This window comes from Nomia melanderi, chromosome 11, assembly GCF_051020985.1.
Source record: "Nomia melanderi isolate GNS246 chromosome 11, iyNomMela1, whole genome shotgun sequence".
Classification (NCBI taxonomy): Eukaryota; Metazoa; Arthropoda; class Insecta; order Hymenoptera; family Halictidae; genus Nomia; species Nomia melanderi.
The window spans coordinates 653,071-679,801 of NC_135009.1; the positions used below are offsets into that span (position 1 = coordinate 653,071).

General features: G+C 35.1%; 1 protein-coding gene across 4 annotated transcripts in view; it reads left to right on the forward strand.

Moving 5' to 3' along the window:
* Nucleotides 1-26,731, forward strand: part of crb (cell polarity complex component crumbs) — a 120,961-nt gene that overhangs the window by 86,894 nt on the left and 7,336 nt on the right. For 3 of the 4 annotated variants that reach the window (XM_031978443.2, XM_031978442.2, XM_031978446.2), the window contains 11 exons: nucleotides 2,567-3,024; nucleotides 5,167-5,348; nucleotides 6,535-6,688; nucleotides 8,812-9,276; nucleotides 11,012-11,747; nucleotides 13,494-13,896; nucleotides 14,784-15,239; nucleotides 17,664-18,416; nucleotides 19,559-20,390; nucleotides 21,646-22,015; nucleotides 26,145-26,457. In XM_031978443.2, the coding sequence (XP_031834303.1) occupies nucleotides 2,567-3,024; nucleotides 5,167-5,348; nucleotides 6,535-6,688; nucleotides 8,812-9,276; nucleotides 11,012-11,747; nucleotides 13,494-13,896; nucleotides 14,784-15,239; nucleotides 17,664-18,416; nucleotides 19,559-20,390; nucleotides 21,646-22,015; nucleotides 26,145-26,457 (5,122 nt within the window). The remainder of the gene's footprint in view (nucleotides 1-2,566; nucleotides 3,025-5,166; nucleotides 5,349-6,534; nucleotides 6,689-8,811; nucleotides 9,277-11,011; nucleotides 11,748-13,493; nucleotides 13,897-14,783; nucleotides 15,240-17,663; nucleotides 18,417-19,558; nucleotides 20,391-21,645; nucleotides 22,016-26,144; nucleotides 26,458-26,731) is intronic. The other variant, XM_031978444.2, reaches the window with a different exon arrangement.

The window sequence follows — 26,731 nt, forward strand, 5'->3', positions numbered from 1 at the left end:
ATATTTATTATAGAATTGCGATACGTTTACAATGTCCCCATATAAAAATTGAACGATTTTTATTATAATTTGTCGTATTTAGGTAGCTAAATGATAAATTGGCCATCATTTAAGAAAAATCTTATTCAAGTAATATTTTGAGTAACAGTTTAACACATTTAATTAGCTAAACGATAAATCGGTTATTATTTCACTTAAATGACTGTGGTTTGATGTTATATAATAAATAACTATATTATTGGGAGTAAAAACAATTTGGGAATTATTAAGATTTTTCTTTCAATACAATGTATCGATTGATTTGTGTTTCATTCCCTGAATAGCTTCCGCATTTGATCAAAATCAAAACTCCATGGCAAAAGTTCTAGTTATAATTAACCCCTTGACCTACAATACCGTATCAGACTCGTGACGAGAATTTTAAACTACTTTTTACAAATCTAAGTGTTATTTAGTTTATTTTACATATAAATTAAATGTTGCTTTTCTATTATCAATCCTTAATCTTTCGAGTAAATGTAGACACTGGATAAGCATGAAAGTGTTTTCTTTTTCTAGTAAATTATTAACGGTAAAGTAGTTGTATCGATCAAAATTAAGAAATAAATTATAGGGCAAGGGGTTAATTAAGAAAATTATAATTGAAGTTAAATTCACTACTCAATTTATTTCATAATAATGAAGCTACAAAAGGGAAATGTTAAAATAATTTTAAACGATTATTAATAAAACGTAAATATGAAAAACGTGTAATAAGAATAGTAGAGACAAACTTACTTTTGCCACTCAAGTCTTTGCATCCAATAATAGGTACAATTATTTCATCGAGAATCATCTTTTGTTTGAATAATCTGTTCTTGTATTTCTGAAACGTGCTGTATATTCGGTATTCAGGAAATACAATTATAATGCTGCCCAGAATAAAGGCAATTGATTCCACCAGCAGCATTCAGCGTTATTATTCTATTAGTATTATATGCTTATATAAAGTAGTATAATTGAAATACTATATCTTTATATAAAGTTATAAATCAATATCTCGTATAAAAGACGGATTTGTATGAAATACGAAATCCGGCGTCGAGGGATTAAACTTTTCCTCTCTGTAACTATGTATTTTTATATTTCCTTGCAACGAGTTCAAAATTATAAACACAATTTATCAAATCAACAGGGTCGTTTGTTTATTATGTTTGAAAGGTATTACATTTCACTTTTTCCCACCCTTGGAACAATTACAACCATTACTATTATCACTACTACACATCAATGGAAGTAAAGTTTCCAGTCAACTCATATTGTATTATATATTATTACATAGTAGTTAAAAAATGATTAATATTTTATGGTGTATAAACGAACAAACGAAGATGTATCACTCCGATGATAATAACTCTTCCCTGTCTAAATAATGACATACATCGAGGCGATCGTTAGTATCTAATACCTTGCTAACCGGTGACTTGGATACGAAGTAGAAACATTTTTAATTTTCAGTATACATATCTTACTTACATACAATATACTAAAATAATTTAACGATTGAAGCTAATAAATACGATCTAGAACCCTCTTATAAAGACATATGTATATTGTTATTCGAATATAAATTAATATAAGTACAAGTACAATTTAACTCGTGAACGTCTCGTGAAACCACGAATTAATTTACGATCGATCTCGTCGTTCGAACGTGAAAACATGAAAGTACTCGTGACCCATCAGGAAGATATTATCTCTTTACGCGCAAAAATCTTTTAAAATATTCAAAACCTTAGCCTGAAGAAGCTGAATTGTACAGTAGAACCTCGCTTATCCGAACATATTAGGAAACATGTCTATTCGGATAATAAATGCTCACCAACTATTCCCACATACTGCCTGATCTTATTTATTCCAATAAAGGAGTTCGATCCTTGGCGGCGTTCAGATAATGTCCGTTTATATATTTGTTTCTTTTTCGTTTTCAAACTCTCACAGTTATACGGATGTATTCATATTCCGAATACACATACACATGCATAAATTGTATACACGTTCGCATAAGTGAGAGTACGCTTAGCAGTAATTCGGATAATAGAGATTCAGTTAGGAGTTTACATATTATCCTGGCATTTACTGATTCGGATAAACTAGGTTCGGGTAATTGATGTTTCACTGTATATCGAACTCTTAAATACCAGAAAAAAAAGAAGCTACCCATTAATTTTTTACTGTTCGAATAATTAACACACTTGCGATCGGAAAATTATTCGCTTTTCTAATACTCACTACCAGTGAAAATGAAGAAAATCAGGAAAAAACGGGGACAAAAATTAAGAAATTTGTTTCGAAACGTTACCCTTGTAACGATCTGTAGTTTGAAATGGCAAACATTTCGTTAAAAAATTCGCAAATGGAAACGAACAGAAGAATAAAATATTTGAAAAGACGTGAATTCGCGTCAGCGGTCGCGAATGCGTTAAGTAACTTTCGGTTCTAGATACAAAAGCTTGATGTCGTCAATACGCCTACATTCGTTTCCAAATGTTTAACTTGAATTCAAAGAACATCGTTCTTTTTGCAGGTACGAAGGTTTCAACTGCGAGATCGACATCGACCAGTGCTCGGCGAATCCTTGTCTAAACAACGGCGTGTGCTACGACAATTACGGCGGTTATATTTGCCATTGTCCGAACGGTTTCGAGGGCCAGAACTGCGAGTTGAATCTGAACGAGTGCCTATCGAACCCGTGCAAGCACGGTGACTGCGTGGACGACGTAGGTTCCTATCATTGCACCTGTCCGCCGGGATATGCCGGCCGTCACTGCGATCTCAGGAGTCAGTGCGAGAACGCTGCGTGTCCGGCGAACAGCATCTGCGTGGAAGACGTACACGGGCCACAATGCGTTTGCAACCCTGGTTTCATGGGCAATCCACCGAACTGCATTATCAATTACTGCGCCAGTAATCCGTGCGCCAACGGCGGCACTTGCACCAGCAATAAGGACGGGTATAACTGTACTTGCCTACCAGACTGGAGAGGTAAGCGCGGAAGACAAGTGCATTTGTCGAGTTACGGATATCGATGCTAACGTGTATCACAGCTTTCACTTTAGACATTAGAATATCATTGCAAAATTAAATGTAATAAGGATTGTTGAATGGACCTTCGCGGATTGTTGGAGGTTTGACGTTGTTGCTGCACAGGGTGTTTCATTTGTGAACATCTCGAGTGATTTTCTTGTTTGTGCCAGAACATTTCGAGCAGAGTTTGTACGATTCGAGGAGGGATATTTTGTAACTAGCGAAATTTTTCGATGAAGATAATGTTTTTGACATTTCAAGATTGTTGTATATGATCTGAATAACAGATGAATTTGTTTTATGATTTATGTTATGATATGATATAAATAAAATATGGTTTTAGTAGAAACAAGAATTTTGAAATCAGAAATATGACTTTTACCCAAAAGTTTTGCTAGTTGTAAAATTTGCCTTTGTTTAAGTCATAGAAACGTAATTTGAAACACACTTTTGTATCAACGAAAATAACGGAAACGTGGTTAAAATAGATGAGACACTATATACGGACAGTGGTGTACAAAAGATTCTGGATACTTGAAATTGGTTGATGTATAAGAAGTTTTCAATCGCTGAAACGTGAACATTATTTTACTTACAATGAGAATACGTTAACAATGATTGTTAACGCTGGTTTGTAAGAATAAAGTTAAAGAACGTAACCAACATTAGTGAGTCCCGTGAAGGCAATCTTATTACATAATAATATTAACCTTCATTTCGCACAAATAATCATACAAAAATTGCAAAATTCAAATCATTGGTTTTATCCCATTTTCCATGTTCACTAAAATTATCTCCAACACTTTTCCACTTATTTAGATAATTAGTTTCACACAGGTAAACGATTTAAAAATACGAATAAATTGTTAATGTACGAATAGTTTAAAAGTAATCATTTACTTTATATATATATACATATGTCGTTCGTCATTTATACCAACTACATAAATATAATAACTATTTTCAATTAAACATTCATAAAAATTAGCAGATATTACTTCGGCGTATTTCCTTTTCAAGTAAATATTCATAATTAGCATCTTATTCGTTTATAATTGCTATATAAGAGATCAGATTTTTGTGTGTTAGAGAAAAATAAATTGGAAATTGTAATTATTGACGTTGTTAACGTGTTGGTAGTCGCAAAGATCAAGTAACCAATGCGATCGTCTAAAGATCACTAATAACCAATATCACCCGTAACAAAAATTTTATTGTATAGATAAAGTTAATTATATATATTGAACATCTAAATTACTTTCGTTGCTATTAAAAACGAGTAAAAATTATTATAACAAATCTGTATTATCTATGTAATTGTAGTTATTTAACTCGTTTCGACGTTAGCTACAATATCGACTTCAAGACAATCGGTGTTAGTATGAAAGAAATAATAATTTCACTTTGGGAATACATTTAAAATGAAGTTAAACGGATGTTTTCCAAGTCAATTAGGCTAAAAACATATATCTTATAAAATCAAATTCTTCTTTTCGGTTTAGTTCAAATATTTTGGATGTGCAAGTTACGCGAAAAACTACATATTCAAAATTTATAATAAATTCACTCCTACAATAAGTAATGCAATAAATACGCAATTTCTTTTTCCGTTGGAGAATTATCAATGTTAAATTATATCCTACAAACTCGATTAGAAAAAAAAACCGTAAGACGAAGGATTGAAACATATTCTACACATTTAGATATTATCCTCACAAGAATACACCATTTTTCGCTAAAAATTGCGTCTACACATGTAAAACACACGTACAGGGCTGAGACACCACACTTCCTTGTAAAAACAAATTTTCACGCGCATTTAAATTTCTTGTTATCTCTGTTGCTTAGAAAGCAACCAAAAAGGTATCAACATAGAATCATTTGCAGGCCACTGTAAATACGAAAACTCATTCCAAAAGCAAACACGGAGCGCGCACTCCGAACACGAAACAAGCTGAACACTTCCTCGATCGTCTGTAACTAACAGTCCACGCGACTTCACCGTTTCCCTTCACGTTCCACCGCTGTGACATATTTTTCCGCTTGAATGTTTTGTGTACCCCCTAACCGTGTTCTTTTGTGCCGTGCGCCGTCCGTCAGGAGCGACATGCCTATCGCCCGCCTCGGAATGGTGCACCGCCTGCTACAACGGAGGCAGTTGTCTCGAGACGCGTTTCGGTATCATGTGCCAATGCCCGAGATTCTGGTCCGGGCCTCAATGCAAAGACCCGATCACTTGTCACGATCTACCTTGCAAACAAGCTTCCGCTTGCCTGGACTATGTGAGTGTGACACCTTTTGCGCGACGGGTTTGCATGCACGCGCGCGACCAAAGTAACTCCTTCTACTGTGATTTATTTGTAGCCGATGCTGCACAGCCAGACAATTCCATTTTTATTAACCTTTTAGCTGCCGTACGCAACCGTAGTGGCTACGTGGACACCACTTCTCTGAACGGTTCACCACTATACCTTCCGGCTGTCTTCTTTGTTTTCCATTGATAATTGTGTACATTGTAGTCTAATCTAACGTAATTGCACAGTGGAAAATTCTACCAGCCTCGAATCGTAGTGCTACATTTATCACACAGAGTTTGCGACATATCTTGCCACACAGAGGTGTAGCTTCGCGGCTAGTTCCACCGTAGCTAAAAGGTTCAGTTCTATAAAGCAGTGAGTAACATAGAAGTCTCGAATTGGAAACAGTTACGCTATCAGCTCCAGTTCTCGAAACAGTTATGGAGAACCGAAAGAAATACGAAACCGAAATATAAAAGCAAGAAATAAGTTATAGAACCGATATCATATCGGTTCTGAAGAACCGGAACCCAAACCGATATATTAATAGTTTTATGACTTTAATTCGGTCCTTCATACGTGTTTCAGTCGGAACATAACACCGATACATGGTAGAATTTTAAATCGTTATTTTTAAAACCTTTCCAATCCCTGATAGAAGCTTACATTTTTATTGCTCAAATAATTGGTTATCAGTGAACAGCAATATTTAGTTTGTAGCGAATAATCGTACACATTTTCAAACAAGTGAAATTATATCACTGTTATTGCTGTCAATACTATTTCTTTCGCTCTTAAATTCTGCATCTAATTTTCAATACTTGGTCAGATCAATATTGTCTCCATCACTTTCGCATTTCGTATAAGCTCTTACGATACTACTTTTAAACGTATTGGACAATATGGTTACATGTTACTTACGAAATATTATGTTTCCCTATAAAATAATGACTCCTACATATGGCGCTCGCTAGCAAAATAGGCCCACTGCTGCATTTCCCATTTCTAACAAATGCAGCTCGTCGTTGCCCTTTTGGCATAGAGAACTCACGACGAGCTGGATTGGTTATTCCAATAGAAGGAGTTAATCGAGCGTGTCGCATTCGCCCATTCGAATCTATCTCTATGTGGCCCTCTTGCTTTGTTTGTGACATCCTCGTCCCCCGTGCAGACCGGCGGCTATTATTGCACCTGCGAGCCAGGATGGACAGGCCCTGAATGCTCCATCGATGTGGACGAATGTTCCAGCGATCCTTGCCGCAACGGCGGAATCTGCATCGATCAACTGAATAGCTACTACTGTCAATGTCTTCCGGGATACACCGGTAATCATCCGATACCGCAGCTGATTTTTAGCCACTTTCCACCAAAGCTTTGCTTTCGCCGAACCTACTCAGCTAATCCTGTCTTGGTTGCATTGTTACATTGATTTGTTACACTTGTACGCTTTTCACGCTATCTCATCGTTGACCCTATTGTATCCTCGTAATTTATCGAACCTCTTACGCTGTAGTATCGAGCCAGCCACGTTGCAGCGATTTCAAATTGAATCTGATGTATGTGAAGGACGAAAAGTTATTAAGGAAAATTGGTTTTCAATTAAATCTGTTCTATGCTTGTCAATTGAATTTAATTAATGGGAATAATGTTTGGATCGAAATATTATTTTGTGTTTGTGACAATCATAATTGAAATAGATCAAAACCTATAACACAGTAGATATTTTAATGTAGCTTCTATGCATCATATACTTTAACTTTCTTTTACATTAATTAAAACAATGAACGTTCGATAAACGATAAATGAGAATTTAATTTTAATTTCGATATGCGCACTTCAGTATTTGGTGTTTTAAGTTTTTTATTTTATAATCAATACTGTGGGAAAAAATGAACATAAGCCCTTAAAAATTTTCTTTTTCTCAGTGGAACTACTTAATTTTTTTGTATAATTATTAAGTAACTGAAACTTAGTTTCAGCCATCTGATAATTATTAATTCTCACATAATGAATACAAGAACATTTTGACCTAGTTGTATTAATTAAATATACATATACTCGTCAATTGGACACTTATTTATTCGTATGTATATTTATTTACAAATAGATATATTTAATATACCTTTTAACGGTGCACTGTTTTCTATTCAATCTTACAATTAACTTAATCTTCTATTTCTTTTTTCTTATAACTTATATCGCGTTTTTCTTCGACTGCAATCTATGTATAATTATATCGAATTGTAAGTGAAACATAAATAGTTAAAAATATACATAAAATGTTGTACACAATTTGGTTTCGACACTTGTCTACAAGAAGTATTCTATTACGAGTCAGAGTAACCCAGCATTCGGTTATAAGCAATCAGAATATAAATTTTATATAACTTCAATAATATTTCATTTTTACATTCTTTTATGTTCATTTTTATATTCTTGAATAATTTGTCATTTTTCTTAAATTTAGTTACGATATTACTGCTAGATTTCTTTTAATTTACTGAAATTATTAAAACTCCTGTTGTGCTTATTTATACATACACTAATGCTAAATGCTATATTTATTCGAGCTACTTACCAGATAAGCTAAACAACTGAGTACATTTGCATGTACACTAATATTTTATCTCTTTCCATCGATGTTTCATTTAGCATTCTAACATACATGTATTTTATATTTCGCGAAAATCGTTTCCCTTTATAACATTTTGTTCATTGTTTTGTAACATTTTGTTCCATTTTAGTATACAACTGAAAATGCTGGTAAAAGTAATACAAGAATCATTTAAATTAATTTATAAATATCAACATTTAAGATTCTACAATTCACTTATCATTTCAGTTATGTACAGTCAATCCTCGTATTAGAAAATATTTGGATTTGTTCAAACTGTAATATTACAATATCTTTCGCATAATTTTGTTACCTACACAACGCAAATTAACGTGAAAGAGCTTAAAAAGTGATTCCCAGGAATTTTGTTAAATTTTCACGAGAATATAGCAAGAACATATAAAAATTCTTACTCGGACACTCGATTGCTAACACAAGAGTTAACCCCTTGCCCTATGACATCGTATCAGACTCGTGATGAAAATTTTAAACTAAATACGACAAATCCGACTGTTATTTACTTTTCTTAAATATAAATTAAATGTTTCTTTTCTATTGTCAATCATTAATGTCTGAAATAAATATGGCAAATAGAATAAGTACCATATTCTTATTTAATAAATTATTGCCGTCTTATGAAATAATGATATTTAATTTATAAATAATTAGCTTTTATCAAGCACAGCTGTGAAAGAAATTATAGAACAAGGAGTTAAAACTCTGACAAGCCACAGTAGGCATCCTTAAAAGTGTTTGTCAGTTTCTCGCTAAGTGACAATACACATTTCCATAAACATTTTACGACAGCTTCTAATAGAATGCTTCCACGAATAGGAAAGAACTGCCAGATCAACGTCGACGAATGTTTATCGCAACCCTGTCAAAACGGTGGCACGTGCATCGACCAGATCAACGGGTATACGTGCAACTGCACGAAAGACTACATGGACGAGAACTGCGAACGGGAGTATAACGCGTGCGCCTTGAATCCTTGCCAGAACAACGGGAACTGCACGTTGCTCTCGCGATCGCGTCGCGAATTCGTCTGCGAGTGCCCGCCAGGTTTCGAAGGGAAAGTGTGCGACATCAACGTGGACGATTGCATCGACGTGATATGCCCCGACGGTAAAGTATGCGTCGACGGTATCGCCGGTTACGAGTGTAAATGCCACGAGGGATACAGGGACCCCAATTGCACCCGCATCGTTGACCACTGCGCGACGAAGCCCTGCAATAACGGCACGTGCACCGATCTCGGGGAACACGGTTTCGTGTGCAATTGCAGCGAGGGCTTCCAAGGTGAGGACTCTGAAATAATCATTAACACTTTCAGACCTGACGGACATTATAATGTATTATACTACCTATTATATGTATTAAATTATATTATTATATATTGAAGTGGTAAAACAGTATACTGTTATCTTTTTGCCACCCCATCATCTAGTCTTCACGCTGTGATTAGATTGTCTATATTTCGTTTATAACTTGTATATATCGTTTTATCGCTATACTTTTACTTTTATTCTTATTACTGTACTATCCTATTTCTTCTCTTTTACATATTTCTACACTACTACTCTACCTCTATATCGTTTTATCCTATTTACAATGATATTTTCATTTTATTTACACTTGTAATTTTATATCGCGATCTATTTACTTATTTATATTCGTAACGGCGAAGGTCCGAGACACTTGTGTCTCGGGATCAACTGTATCGAAGGCAAAATCATGTATTAGCTACACTATTCTAACTGAGAGCAACCTGAAAGTGCGTTTTATCCGGGACATACTTTTCTCTTTTTTTTCTCTTCTTTTCTTTTATCCTAATTCACTATACACTTTTATTTTATCTTACACTTGACTCCGTAATAATGCTTCTTTTTATATCTTTCTATTACTTAACCTTAATTTATTTTAACCATTATTACTTTGCATGTTGCTACTCACAGTTAGTAATACTTATTAACCGTGGCTAAACATAATTTATGCGCTGTTGTAACGCGTCGACAAATACATTGACTCATCCACCTTCACCGAAAAGGCGTACTGCTGTGCCTTTGGAAATATACGCCTGTCACGTTAGTTCCATCGGCCACCAAGCTAGAAGTGCACAGGGGCAAGGAGACTCTCCCACCCACGATGCTCGAACCACCCCGACCTTCAACGCATGGTCATTATTACCGCGCAAAAATATCAAGAGACGGAAGCGAAACCGAATGCAACGGAGTAAGATGGAACTGCAGAGAATCTTGTTTTCTATCGTACGTCCCACTTCACCGCATTCGGTCTCGCTTCCGTTATTTATTATTGCTACGCGCCAATAATGACCATGCGTCGAAAGTCGAGGTGACTCGAGTTACTCGAGTAACTGTTTTATCACTTCAATATATGATAAGATATTAAAATTATAACAGACATACCCTTGCTTTAAGCCTATTTTTATCAGAAAGGTAGTATACTACCACAGTTTATTCAAAATAGATGTTATTACTGGCGGTATACTGAATATCAATCTTTCATTGTCAGGTAACTGCACATAATTTTGTATAAAAATCAAGTCTGAAGGGGTTAACGGGTGGACCGCCACGGTAATCGCCGACCTTCCAAAAGGAACTGATTTCAAATTAAAATATTTTGTAACATAAATAACTAAATGATAATGTAACTTAAGAACTGCGACACCAAATCATCAATGTAATTAATTCAACTACCATTCGCCTTTGTTATGAAAGAATTAGTAATGTTATACGAAATGCTCCAAATTTTCGTGGCAGTTAACATGTTAACACTGAAACTACATATAAATTTTGAATAATAAACTTTAATCCGTTTATCTCGGAAACAAGGTTAAATAAAACATGTTTATCTGAATTTTTCTTATTGTTTTGATGTGCGAAAGCCACCCTCAAAATATTTTCAATTTGTTCTGGGACCCTCTGTATAAAAGAAGTTCCGTTGTATTTTTAAATTATTCTCCATAGTATCCCACAGTACGTCACCGATCACTCAAGTTCTCCTAATCTGGCAGGTCAGTTCTGCGATGAAGACGTAGACGAGTGCGAGGTGAAAGGTAGAGCGCTGTGCAATGATGGGATCTGCGTGAACAAGAACGGTAGCTACAACTGCTTCTGCAGACCTGGGTTCTCCGGAGACCATTGCGACATCAACATCGACGAGTGCCTGTGCGGCCCGTGCAAGAATAACGCTACTTGCATCGACGGCATCAACACGTTCGACTGTCAATGCCCGCCCGGCTACACCGGCAAAACCTGCGACGTGGACGTGAACGAGTGCGAGAGCAATCCCTGCCTGAACGGTGCAACCTGCGTCGACGAGATCGCCAGCTACACGTGCATCTGTTCGCCCGGGTTCCGCGGACTGAACTGCGAGATCAACATCGACGACTGCGAGCCGTTGCCTTGCTTGAACCACGGCCGTTGCATCGACGGCATAAACAACTACACATGCGACTGCAGTGACACCGGCTTCGAAGGGCCACGCTGCGAGAAGAACATCGACGACTGCCGCTCGGAGCCGTGCGTGAACGGCGCTACCTGCATAGATGACATCAAGAACTACAAGTGCCGATGCTACCCCGGCTACACAGGCAAGAACTGCGAGCTAGATATCAGCGAGTGCGACAGCACGCCTTGCCAGTACAATGGCACTTGCCTCGAACGCTCGAGGAAAGAATTGTACAAGAACGACACGCTGACACTACCTTCCATCTTTAATCAAGATTTCAACTATGCTAATGCGAGCGGGTAGGTATTGTGAAATTTCACGCGTTCAGTGGTTCTATTTGATGCAATCGTTGTTTTTTATGGTTGAAATGTTTGATAATTATCTGGGAAGGGGTATGTACAAACTTCTTCGAATATGTTGATCTTGGAACGTATTGTCAAGATCGTTATTCTGAACATTTTCCTGTACGTGTTAGCACCGCGAGAATAGTTTCGATACTAAGTATTCAGGCTATCTACGTATTTCTTGGATTTTTATTAGATTCATGTTACATTATGGTGAAATTCGAGTTGCATTTGGATTTGATAATAAATAAGATAGTAATTACAATTTACAGTTACTAAATTTATTAATAGTGGGTTGTTCATCACATTACGGTGGTCGTATTAAAATCACTGATTCCAATTAAACTCTAAAACTAAGGTAAAACGACCGTTATGTGTGTAAAGAGAAAGTTTATGTCCTTGTTTTATCTCGTTGATGACATATTTCAAAGTCATTGAAATTGGCGGGGCATCCCTTTTTTACAGATAATTACCAAATATTTCATTAAATGCAATGTATCTCTCTTATAAAACACTTGGACCGTAACAAAAAAGAATTATCGATTTCTTTGATGATTTGCTGATTTTTGCTACTTATAAAAAGAACGCGCATACAATTATTTTGTTCTCTTCCGCGAGAAATATAAAGTCGCGTATGTCAGAAACATGTGAAACTGGTAGCATACACGTTAAAGTATTATCGATTCCAATGATTGCTGGCTATTAAAACAAATTACAGTCCGCAGCGATGTATTACTGCATTATAAGAACAGAAAATGACGATTGTGTAGAATAACACAGTAGTACGTTGCGTAACTAATGCTTCCTGTTGAAAGTTTAATAAAGTTTCTCCTTTGTCCCTGGAAACAATCAGAATTTAGTTAATCGAAAATTTAAAACATTTTTATTAAAAAAGTAAAATAAAAATGATTTAATAAATGAACTGCTTTTCTAGACAATAGTAACTTATTGCAATGAAATCTTCATTTTTGACATGTTTGTATTAATACAAATATTATTTATGAATTTATCTTAACCGAAGATACAGAGTGATTCATTCAAAATTGGCACGTAAAATATTTCCTTTGTATGTAATGACATGAGAATAATTGTTCCGCAAAAAATATTTCTCTCGCTGTCTGCCTTCTAAAAAGGCTTCAGTTAGATACTTATTTCTAAGTGTTTATACAAAATACAACAAAATTGTCCAGTATCTTCCTTTATATTATACCAATAATATGAAATACCTGTATATACACATATACTTAAGTATATTGTTTAACTTAAAACTTCGCTATTAAATTAATATTGTTAACACATTCAATGCTTAGTGTAACAAATTTGTAAACGTAAAATCAGAATAACGCGGAATTTCTTATCCACGTTATAGGGTAGCCTGTTGTAATTTTTAATCTTTTAAACTAGCGATTTGGGACTAGCGTTTTCCAAATTTCTAGAAACTCTTCCTATAAAATTCTAAGAATGCACCGAAGTCTTAAATATTTGAAACGAAGAAAACCACATATCTATCTCTTGTTATTTGAATAATGAACTGGTTTATTTACAGGTTTCGATTTCGAATATGAAAGCTCGAAGTCCCTATTACGGCGGCATTCGACCGCAAGGAGTTAAATCTATACCAAATGATATATGTGGGTGGCGTGTAAAAAATATCGCGTAATTTTAGCAATGAAAGCTGATTGTCCTTAATTCTTCTTTCAGGTACGAGTGCCTCTGCGTCCAAGGCGTGACGGGCAAAAATTGCGAGGTAAATATCAACGAGTGCGATAGCAATCCTTGCCAGGCCGGAACCTGTGTGGATCGTATCGGCGGCTACACCTGCGAATGCGACGAGGGTTACGAGGGAGATCATTGTCAGCACGACATCGACGAATGCAAAAGGTACACGCCGTGCGAGCACGGTGTGTGCGCCGATGGCAGAGCCGATTACACGTGCACATGCGAGCCTGAGTATGGCGGAAAAAATTGTTCGGTGGAGCTCATCGGTTGTCAAGGAAATGCCTGCCAAAACGGCGGAACGTGTTGGCCATATCTCGTCGACGAGACAATACATAAATTCAATTGTACTTGCCCGAACGGCTACCATGGAGAAATTTGCGATTACGTAAGTTCGTTGCGCCCATCGGAATTTCTTTTTATGCAGGACATTTCGTTTTTAGTCTCTGTGTCATTTAAAAAAACGATGATAGTAGTTACCTGATTTATGTAATTTTGTTATTTTAAAAATTGAAGGTTTAGGGTAGTTCCGGCAGAAATGGTGAAAAGGTATTTAAAGAAAACTAAAAGAATTAGAAAATTAAACTTGATTTCTAAATAAACTCAAATTACTTTCTTATAGAATAACTAACAGGAACGAAAATTGCAAAGGAAAAAACGTTAATCGTAATTGTAATTGTGTCAATTGTTTAGCCAATTAACCGAATTAATTTCAATAACAAAATTAATTTATGAAAACGTGCCATACGTTTGGCAAAATATAATAAATGAGCCCAGAAACGAAAATTAAATTCACAAAATTGTATTATACGAAACGTCCTGTATAAATGAAATATCTTATCGTTTTAAAAGTCACAATATCATTTTACATCGTATAAATTGATCAACTTATCACACAATGATCAGAGATACTGTTTATTTTAACGGCACTCCTTGTTCTTGCACAAAATGCACAGGAGAAGGTTCGTAGAATCAAATTAAGTTTACTTATTTGTTTCCCTTCTAATGATTTATTTTTATTGCTATTATCTGAGAACTTAGAAATTAGAAAAATAAAATAGATTATTTACTGTTATATTATTTAGATTAGAATTAGAAATTAAAAATAAAATGAAAAATAGAAAAGCGTAATTCAGTTTCTGAGCTGAAACGAATGGAACGTGATCGCGTCGCTTGGCACTTTTCGCCCGGTTCATTGCAAAGACCCGCGACACTCAAACGGTTGAGACAACTCCTCGACCAGTTCAGTAGGATAATTTTCTATCATTCTTGTAGGTAACAACAATGTCCTTGAGCGGCAGTTCGTACGTCCTGGTTAACACGACCCGGGACGAGGGCTACGACATACAGTTTCGTTTCCGTACAACCCTGCCGAACGGGTTGCTCGCTATCGGGAAAGGCTTGACGTTTTATATCCTCGAACTGGTCAACGGGAAACTGAATCTGCACTCGAGCCTCTTGAACAAGTGGGAAGGGGTGTTCATCGGTAGTGATCTGAATGATTCCACATGGCAAAAAGTGTTCGTTGCCATCAACACCACGCACTTGGTTCTCTCGGCGAACGAGGAGCAGACTATTTACCCTATTAGCTTGAACGAGGGGTCTAATTCGAATCACACTTCTTTCCCGATGACCTACGTCGGCGGTACTACTAACTACCTACGCCGATTGACCCATGGTCCATCTTTCTTCGTGGGGTGTACCGAGGACGTCGTTATTAACGGTGAATGGGTATGTGATATTTGACAGTTTATTATTATATTTTATTTATTAGACATTATTTAGACAATTAGTGTTATTACTTTTTCTTTATTAATTAATTCTAGCGGTTAGGCCACAGTGTGGGACTTAAATTACAATAGTCTTAAATCTTAACGTTCTTTAGATTCTCCACTATTACACCTACATCTAAATCTAAATTGCCGTTTTAATCCATCATAACAATATAAAATACACCAAACCAACAAGAAAAATACAACAGAACTATATTGCTTGTCAATATTGTAACTGTGACTTATTGGTATCATCTCATATACATATATGTCTATCGAACGTTCATTTTTTCCAAAATTCTTATTGTTTTCAACTTGATATTCCATTTCAATGACTGAAAATAAAACAAGAATTAAACCAACTCCAAAATCCAGCAACACTAGCATGTAGAGGAAAAATTTTATTTTCAAATGACATAAATAATTGCCAAAACATTCTCTTTTTAGACGGAAATTTTAAAGTTTAAAATAAACGGCAATAATTTATTCCTCAACCCAATAATATAAATAGTTAATTCTTAGAAATGCTATTCATATACAAGTAGTGCGCTTATTTATATTTTAATCCATAAAAACGTGTAGAATCTCAATAGACTTTGTTAGTATTTTGTTGTCGATTAAAATGCAAATCCTTAAATATATCGATAGAAAAAAATAGCCTTACACAACCTTTCTAATAAACAGTCGATTTTACATTTACTGAAATAACTCGTCCAATCGGAGATAATCTTACAATGTGATAGGAAAATTGATGGCATATTCTGTTTCGCTTAAAAATGAAAACTCTACTATGAATAGTGACAAGATGACATTCAGATAATTCAACGACGAAGTACTCTATAAAAGATATCGAAAAGTATTAAAATCTTAAGCGGGTATTTCGTATCAATTTTTGATATGTAGTTCTTGAACTGATATTAAATCAATACCATAATTTGACAGTCCACGAAGCTGTCGATATCCTGATAACAAACTGTCGATTTATACCTGTTGAAATTGTCAATATCCATTTGATTCTTTACGAAACTGTCGATCTTCACACGGTATTTCAGTCTCGAGAATTAGTATTTTGTTTTTCACAACAAACTAAGTATAATTACATCTTTTATTGTTAAACTTATTGATTTTTCCTTTCTAAATTTTTCAAGCCGATATATTGAAGATAGACACCCTTTTGTCATAGTATATCTAAAGTCTACATGAAATGTAAAATTACATAATATTCTAAGTATGCTCTATTGGACATTTAGTTATGTAAATATTATTGACTTGACCCTCCATCTTCAAATTAAACTGAAAAATTACTAAAAAATTTGTTTGCGATAAATGCTTCATTCACTTCAAAAATAGTATTTGAAATTTGTATTTAATACAAAAAAATTTACAGTTTTCCGCAATTAATATATGTATGTTTTCCAGAAATATTGGGAACTTTTTAGAATTTCTAAATCATCGATGCGCGCCAAATTCTACATTACGTATTTCACTGTGAAGATTGATTTACACTAATGATCAACAATATAGTCAGATTAGTCATGATGAAGGATTTTATCTAAGCATTCGCATACAACGATTGGAAACAATCAGACCCTATCAATTATAAAATGTATTTTATTTCTGTCTGTTCAGTCAAAAAGGGAAAAATATTTTCTACGTTACTAAAAATCTATGTTACTAAAAATTAAGAGAAACACATCATAATCATACAATAGACGGTATGTTGTCACTAGTTAGAGTCAGGTTAGTTTATTCTTATGCACTAGTCAATTATTTCGACGTGTTTTATATTAATGTTTTAATAACTCAGTAACAATTCTTAATTCTATTATCACTATACTACCACCAGATGGGCAATTTGCTAAAGTTTTTATTTATACATTTATGAACATCAATCGTAAAGAGTTCAGTAAGTTCAGATCTCCGTTCATATTTTCATTTTGTACGATGAGTTATATTTTCTGTGACTAAAATCGTTCAGTTGTTCACTGTTCACTGTTTTCTTGAACAAATTCTGTTAATTGCTCGTCATCCATGATCCTGTTTGACCATCAGCCGTTCACAGTTACCCATCAAAACAAATCCAATCAGGAGTGCCGTGGTCTTTGATCTAGGCAAACTGTCTCGACGATCAATAAATTTTTATTCGACTTGACCGTACCATCAACTGTGAATGATTTCATAGGACATGTTATTACATTGGCAACGACCATGACCAGTTGTGACTTGTCTTTATCCGACAGTACCGTTGATTGGTAATGTGAATGAGGTTTAAAAATCAAGCATTATGAAAGATTGAATTATAAAAAGTGAAATCGGTATGGAAAATCTAATTATGGAAAACTAAATGATGAAAAATTAAATAATGAAAAAAATGACTGTTCAGGTATATTCCGGCACATCATCGAAAACGGTGTACATGGAAGATGTGGAGCCAGGTTGTCCCCGAGAAGCTCAATGCTCGCCGAATCCTTGTAAAAATGGCGGACACTGCACAGACCGATGGCGCGATTTTTCCTGCAAATGCGAGCGGCCTTATCTCGGCCATACTTGCCAATATAACATGACAGCGGCCACATTTGGATACGAGAAAATCGCGAACGGATACGTGACGGTGAAGGTGTCCGATATCGCTCGGCGAGCGGTCAGATCGATCGTTGACATTTCTATGTTCATACGCACCAGACAAGACAGGGGTGACATATTTTATTTGGGATCGGAGCCCAGCTCGCCGACCGATTTCAAGCCTCAAGAAAAAACGTACATAGCTGCTCAATTGGAGGGCGGCGAATTGCTCGTTAGGATCCAATTCAACGGCACGGAAGCTTACACGGTAGGTGGCGTGAAGCTAAACGACGGAAACAATCACCTGATACAAGTGATCAGGAACGTGACGTTGGTCCAAGTGAAGATCAACGGGACCGAATATTTTCGGAAAACCATCAGCGCTTCCGGTCAATTGAACGTCACCGTTTTATATCTGGGCGGGTTGCCACAAGCATCCAGATACATACGCCAAGTCGACAATCGTCAGATAGAAGTCCCGCAGGCACCGCAAGTCAACTTCAAAGGAATCATCCAGGATGTTCAGATATCGAATGGAATTGAAACTATGGTCGTCGAATTCTTCCCTCTCAAGGTAAGAGTGTGTTTGTGTGTTTTTTTTTTCGAAAATAGTATAGAGATACGATTGAGTATAATAAAATATGATTATTAGCTACGTATATACAAGGTCCTACAGGGGAACCGTTTCACCCAGTATATACCGATTTTGATGAAACTTGTAAGAGACAGTTCTCAAGAAAATATTTGACACGTATTTTTTGTTATCGGTCAACGTCTATTTTGAACGGATGAAAACACCGGTTAAATTTAAGGGTTGAAAGTATATTTTTTACAATATTTCTGTAACTAGGGCCGTAGAAAAGAATTGAATTAAATTGTTCATTTCGAGGCGAACAATTTAAAAATATTTCTTTCCTACACCCACTAGTTTCAGAGATATTGTAGAAAATATACTTTCAACCTTCAACTTTGGAGAGTGTTTTCACTCGTTCAAAGTCGATGTTATAAGTTTCATCAAAATCGGCGTGTGCGGGTTGGAAAGGTTCCCTTGTTTGAAACTATCCGCGATTGCAACTAAAGGACGACAACGAAATCGAATCGATTGACAACCGCTAAATACTACTTTGACTTTTCGATTACTGCTGAACTATAACTGACCTTTTCACCCACGCTAAGAATACGTGTTATACCTAAAAATAGACCCTTCCCTCTACAGGCTTTTCTTTAAGTGACCTTGGCTCCCTGTCTGCCAAGGCATTTTTCAACTGCGTCGTGCTTTTTAATACTGTGTTTAACACTTAACTGGCCGATAATTAAGTGAGAGAATTTTCGTTGACGGCAAACAATATTTTGTTAGTTTTCAGAAAAAGCAAATGAACTATGAATTCTGCTGGCATATGATTCTTCCCAGAAAAAATGTATATAAAGTCTACAAATTCTTTTCTATCTTTACTCCCAGTACTTTCAATATTCAAGTAAATCCTTCATATACACAGATACTACTAAATACATTCCAATATTAATTAAACTTTTTCTTACATAAATGCTTAAAGAAAAAGATTTAAATAGTTAATAAAACAATTCATTCATTGTTATAATATTTTCTTCTCCTTAATCATCCGCAATATATATGCATCTTCTCTATATATATATATATATACATCTTCTCCACTATAGTAGCAACTTAAAATAACCTTCCCCCCTATCATTCTTCAGGCAAATGATATTCCCACTCCGATACAATTCGGCAACGTGTCCTTCGACAACGATAAGGTCCTGAAGGGCGTAGTCTCCGACAACGTCTGCGTAAGCAATCCGTGCAACCACAACGGCACCTGCCACGTCACGTGGAACGACTTCTGGTGCCAGTGTCCAAGGGGATACACGGGCAAGACCTGCCAGGAGATGGAATTTTGTCAGCTGCAAGACTGCCCAGCCGGGTCCAAGTGTCAGAACCTCGACGACGGCTACGAGTGCATCGCGAACGCTACTTTCGACGGAGTGACCACGTCCTTCACGTACATTTACAATCAAGTGGAAGAGAAGAATGTGACCGACTCCACGATCGATACCGTTCAAATCACGTATCGGTCGAACACCGGCGGTACCCTGATGCACATCGCGCCCAGAGTCGGCGATCAACACTTCACCATCTCCGTTTACAAAGACAAGATCACCGTGTCTTGGCGGCTCGACCTGCAGAATCAAGGAACACTGAGCTTCGGCAAGGTCGAAGCTGATGGAGATTGGACGTCCATAGTGTTGAGATTGAACAACAATTCGATGGAATGCGGGTACGCGAATTCCAACGAGGAGACTGCGTCGCACGTCAGCCCGAATTTTAATTTCGCTCTGTGGTACGAGTTACTGGTGACCGGAATGGTTACGCTGGGCGGCCTTGGTTCCAGCTTGTCCGATCGGCACAGTTACGTCACCATCGGATCCAGTAAACAAATATTAGAGAACAGGAGCGGGATACAAGACAATTCGATAGACTTCAATGAACGAGCGCTGACCACCGTTTCACCGCCTCATAATGTGATGTCAGGTAACCGTTGCAAATGATTTTAATAATTTTTGCTTGCTCTGGAGGAACCGCGAGAATCTGAATGTTTTGGATAACCTCTTGATCTAGTCGTGCTCCCGCTATGAAAATTTGGGTGGACCCACTGCTAAGTGACATTACTTGATGGTTAAGCTGAGGAATTCGACTGATTGATTAGTTTCCACTGTTCCTCGGCCAGTTTTCTGTTGATTTTATTTTCTGATTCCTGATATTTTCGATCATTAATTTGCTATTCGTCATTACAGTTACAAGTAACCAATTAAAACTATGAAACTATAAACTAAAAAATCACATCTTACCTTTGTACCATTCCGTTAAAGATCACGTCGTCTTCCAGCTATAGTTACAGGTGTATAGTGGACTCGAAGCGGATTGAATTTTAATAAATGCGAGCTTCATCTAATTAACGATATAATAAGCAATATAAAAGAATTAAATTCAATAACTTCTTAGTAAATTAATAGAAGAACGAAAACTGAATAAAAATTGATAATGAGTATTTAACGAGTTAATTTTTTATTCCTGGTTAACACATTAAAAAGGCGTAATTTGTTTTTAATGTTTAGACGGGATGTTCTGTAGCTATTTATACAACTTAGAATCGAATGATTCTATATAAAAAGTAGGGGTCAAGTATGTACAATAATTTTTTCTTATTTGAACCATTTAGAAATGATCAGATCAAAAAGTGGGCAAATACAGCTACATTTGGTTTCATAATACTAAAAAGATAAACAAGATGTCAAACTGCGATAAATATGCATTTTACGTAAAGCAATTATTTTCTAGCTGTGTTTAATCAAAAGTGAAAGAACTGTATCTTACGAACGGTATAGAATAAACTGAAACTACTTGTTTATTGAAATAAAATGATAAACAGAAGTATGTTTTAAATCAACATTACTTAAGTAACTCACTGGTATAACTGGATGATATTTATTTAATAAATTATGTCCAAAGTAGAAATATTTTAAAGAGAATAAATTTCATTTTTAACTAGAAATCCAAAGAGATTGAAACAAAACGACACAAAAAAAATATCTTCGATTACAAACAAAGAATAAATGGTTTGAACTTTGGCACGCATTTCGAATATTTCTAACATAAGAATAACTATAAAATATTTTTATCAGAACTTATTTCTTGTTGATTATAAATGAAAAAACTCAGAAATATAAATTTCCACATGTTAAATCAACTGCTTAATTTTTTAATAAGAGAATGTTTTATTTCACAGGAGAAGCTTTCAAGGGATGTTTAGGAGAAGTGCGAATAGGCAGTATGCTGTTGCATTACTTCACGTACGAAGAAGTTTATCAAAACGCCAACTTTACACCTCTGGAGTATTTAGCGTTACGAGAGAACAATTCAACGCATCACGAGAGCATCGGTTGTCAGCTTTGCTTTGATACAGATTGTAAAAACGATGGACGCTGCCTTGATAAAGCAAACAGTTACATTTGCGAGTGCCGCGCCGGTTACACGGAAGACGATTGTTCCTTCAACATTAACGAATGCATCAATAATAAATGTGAAAACGGGGCGACCTGCATTGATGGCATAGCCAATTACACATGCGTGTGTAATAGTGGATGGCAAGGATGGCTGTAAGTACACATTTTAAGTACACTTTTTACGTAAAAGTCGCACATATTTTCATTTTTTCGAAATATTCTCGGTAAAGTGAATTGGAGACTGGTAAAAAAAAGTGAATATTATTTTTATTTGAACATTTGAAAGATTTGAGTTTCATAACGCATGGTCAGATTCTAATGACAGGAATTAACAAAAAGGAATACGTTAACACTAAAACTACCGAGCATTTAATACGATTAATATGTAATCCATATAAAAATTGTAACAACAGATTATTTTCAGTTTCGTCAGACATTTATTATAATATTCAAATAGAACTATTTATTTTCAAGATCATTTAAAATATTGAATGCTTTTAAGATATCAATAATTGCAAAACAAAGAATCGAAATCAGTCATTTTGACTGGTACGGTAGTTCTAGTGTTAAAGCATGCAAAACAATACGATACATAAGCCTAGAAAATGCTATTAGTTTATAAAATAGTTTATAAAATAAAGACTGTTTAGTTACTTAAGTTCAAATATAAAATGGTCTACAGATGTTTAAAGGTCCAAAATTATTAGACTGCGAATATTTATGCAGATTTTTAAAGACTAATTTATAAATACAGAATGTAAAGATAAAATCTCCACTAACGTTTTTACGAGGTGAAAAAGAGTATAACATCTCCGTTCAGTACTCGTAAGATTTTTATTTTGCGAAACTTTATTCGATGCCGTCTGCTATAAACGCATCAAAATCTGCAGTCATTACTTATTACTTATTAGTATCATAATATTTAGAAAAATAGCCTTTATACGTGGATATCTTTATATTTAAAAACGTTATGACATCATTTAAAAAGACTATATAGTTTTGCAGAAAAAGTAAAAGTTTTGTAAATTATTTACCATTTTTAGGGTTATTTATTTTTGTATATGTGGTAGATCCTTATTTATCCAAGTCTTTTAACCCTTAATGGACCGGAAGTATTTCAAGTTCATTTACCGCGAAAAAATACCGTAACATTGATAACAAGCAGAAACAAATTCAAGGAAGTGACCTAGCACAATACTTCACGTGTTAATTATAAATATTACGACAATAACAGTAATAAAAATGATATAATTATTTTTGACGTCATATATGTGGCAATGGACCCAGTAAGTAAAAGTGCCATGCCGCTTATGTGGCAGCATTGCTCCGTTACGGGTTAATAGTTACACTGCCATTATTTATTTGGTCACAATTTTTACGTCTGCAGTATTCTATTAAATTCAACGTATCCTCCAAATAAAATACTGAGAAATTATATCTTAAAACAGCCATCGAATTCTTAAATATGACACGTACATATTTTGATCCTAAATCACTATATGTAAAATATTAACGTTACTTCCCTTACATAAAATACAAAAGTGTGGTCGTCACAAATGAATGACTCAAAATAATAGTGGTTTAACTTGTATTTATAAGTTTTCGAAGAAAAAAACTTTTGCGAAATGTTTTTGAATTAATTAAATGCTAATATCACAATTACTAAAACCAATAATTAATACTATTAATAACATTATAGTGTTAATATATAATTAATTCAAGACCATTTCGCAAAAGCTTTCTTTTTCGAGAATTCAAAAATAATATTTAGTCACACCATTCATTATTTTGAGCCACTCAAATATATATGACATTGGTAGCTAACGTGTTCAGATACAAGACAGTTCGGATAATTAGATCCAATTCAGATAATGAGAGCCCACTAATTCTCCTTTCCACTACTATTTAATGGTTCATGTAATAGACGCTGATATCCATATAGCACATAACAGGATTTCTACCTGTACATATAGATATGTCACGTCAACTGCCATATCACGCGAATTAGGCTGACACGTAAAATTTCCAATGGGCCCCGTCACCCTTAAATGGGTGACGGCCAACTGGTCTCGACTGATTCGAGTAGATATTTCGAAGAATAAACAACAAGATTTAGTAAACCTAATGAAATATTACCTAGACAATAATAATAGATTTTCAGTTTAATTTAGAAAACTACATTGAAAGTACAGTTTGTTTTTTCAGTAAACTCGGTTCTTCGTCATCCTAAATATTTAACTATCTATTTTCACGAACGTTAGAAGAAATTTTTTTTTGATCTGCTGTGTGATTCATTAACAATTTTCGGCACCTTTTTCGAGATTATAGCTTATAGGTATTAAAATTTCGAAGAATATACCTATATATCCATATAGGATGACATCCTTCGTGAACTTATTACAATCTCGCATTGTACCAGAAATGAAACTTACTTTTCTACTGAAACGTTTCATGATGCTTTCGAGTACGTGAATTTACTACTATTTTTAACTAGAATTGACTATAAACCAGAAGTAAACAAAAATGCGATTCTTTTGCGAAAGTGATAAAAATTAAACAAAATAAGAATATAGTATGCGCGCTTTGGTAATATCTACAGTCAAATTTTATAGGCTAATGAAAATGAGATTCATATTCAGATATTGTTGTATTTAGATTTTATTGATACTATTTTAATGTACCAAGCCGATTTTAGCGATTGTAATGATGATTACATAGAAGTTTGCTGACAAGGAGACTTTTCCAGAATTTCTTATATAACTGTCGATATTATAATATTCCGTGCCAAAAAATTATTGTTTCTACATTTTAAGATGGAGTAAGAGCTTAAAGCAACAATAGAAATTGAACAGTGAATTCATAACCAAACATGTTGCATTCCTCAAACACATATAAAAGTGGTTTACTTATTTTTAGTTTAATTCAAATTCCTTCTATTTAGTTTTACATTTATTTAGCTTCGATTTAATCCAATCTAAAACAATTTCAATTGAAGTCGTGAATTACAAAAAGCACAGGTCCACTTTTTACCATTACCGATATGAGTTACTGATGTAATTGTTTTCAGTTAACTCAGACCAATTTAATAGTATTAAAAAGGTACGCATAACGAAATGTATGTATGTTCAATGTTTTCAACAAAAATCAACAAAACAGATAATGAATGAATAAACGAAGATGAAAAGAAAGATTCATTTTCTCGAAATGTTGATTGTTTGGCTTGTGCTATTGTGAAATCCATAGATTCAATTGCTTAAATCGTTATTTTAATTATTTGAACTACTTCTTTCGTTCCTCAGTACGATTACGTGTACTTGTTGTAATCAATGCAGTCGCCAATACCTAGTCGGTTGATGCAACCATAAAACTAAAGTAAAAAAAAGAATTAACCCTTTGAGCGCTGAATACTCCCAACCGAAAAGTTCTGTGTGGACGGAATATTCTTTTGCTTAACTTGCTGTCTGAGGATCGATGAATTCTATTAATTCGTGCAAGCCGTAATTAACACTACGGATATTTACTGTACGGTTCTATTGCTCTTAAAAAAATGTATGTTCGTTGATTCGGATTTTGGAAGTTAGAGGTTTAAAAATAGATAATTGACGTTCATACTGGTATAATTGTATCAATCAAAATCGACGTAAACATTTACCAAATAGTGTTTATAAAATTCAATGTGCGTTAAACTTTCCCATAAACCTAGTGTTAAGTTGTAATTTTTCTTCCTCAGTTTCACCAAATTGAATAATGCTAAGAAACGTGTCTATTAATGTAATACACTTGTAATTGTTATCGCGGTACGTACATGTGAGATCAAAGAGATCGAAAAACGCGGTAATTATCTACAACACTGACTCCTCACCGATTTCGATGAGTTTTTGGATGAGACTTCGTTTTCCGGATATTCTCAAAAATTTGTCCGGGAACGGAGAATTTTCGTACTTATTTACAAAAAGAGTAACCATTGTTTGACCTTGATCTTGACACATATTGGTAAGGTCGTTGTTCTGTACACCCAGGACTTTAAACTTCTTGCCAGTGAATATTGGTTTAAAAGTCATGAAGCATTAATGTTTCGCATTGCGCTAGGCATTTTCGTCTTCATTTTCATTTATTGATATTGTTCTTTATAATATGAGTAGTCGAAGTTCATTTACATAATGTAGATTGGTATGAGTGTGGCTAAATCATTAAAGAATTTTCTTTTCATACTGGAATCGGTAAACGATCGCGATCAATCTCGTAATATCGTGCTTGCTTATCACTGTTATCTTTATTTTAGATGTGACAGCGATATAAACGAGTGCGTAACTCTCAGTCCCTGTCAGCACGACGGAGTGTGCATAAATCTTCCCGGTTATTTCCGCTGCGAATGTCCCGATCAGTTCACCGGGGAATTGTGCCAGAATTTCCGTTTGATCACCTGCGAGAACGAACCCTGCATCAACGGCGTTTGCTCGGACGTCGTCAATCCTCAGACTGGTGATAACTTCACTTGCACATGCCACGCCGGCTACGAAGGCTCGCTGTGTAATGTTCCCTACTGCATCGGTCGAAAGTGTCAAAACGGTGGCAGATGCGATTACTTACACCAGGTACGTATACCAATGTATTTTCTAAAATATACAGGATGAACATCAGAAAAGATGCATAATTTCCAGTACTCGCAGAATTATGGGAATAGTCTTAACATATTCGCGACCGCTAACGTTTTGCTGAGATTGTCTACCGCGAATGATTTTAGACATATACAATTATTTTTGAAGACGCGTAACAACACTGCAATCATTTTTTTAAACTAATATACATTTGAATGAACCTGTTTTTGTTTAGACATAAGTAACTCTAACATTTTTTTGTGTATGATAT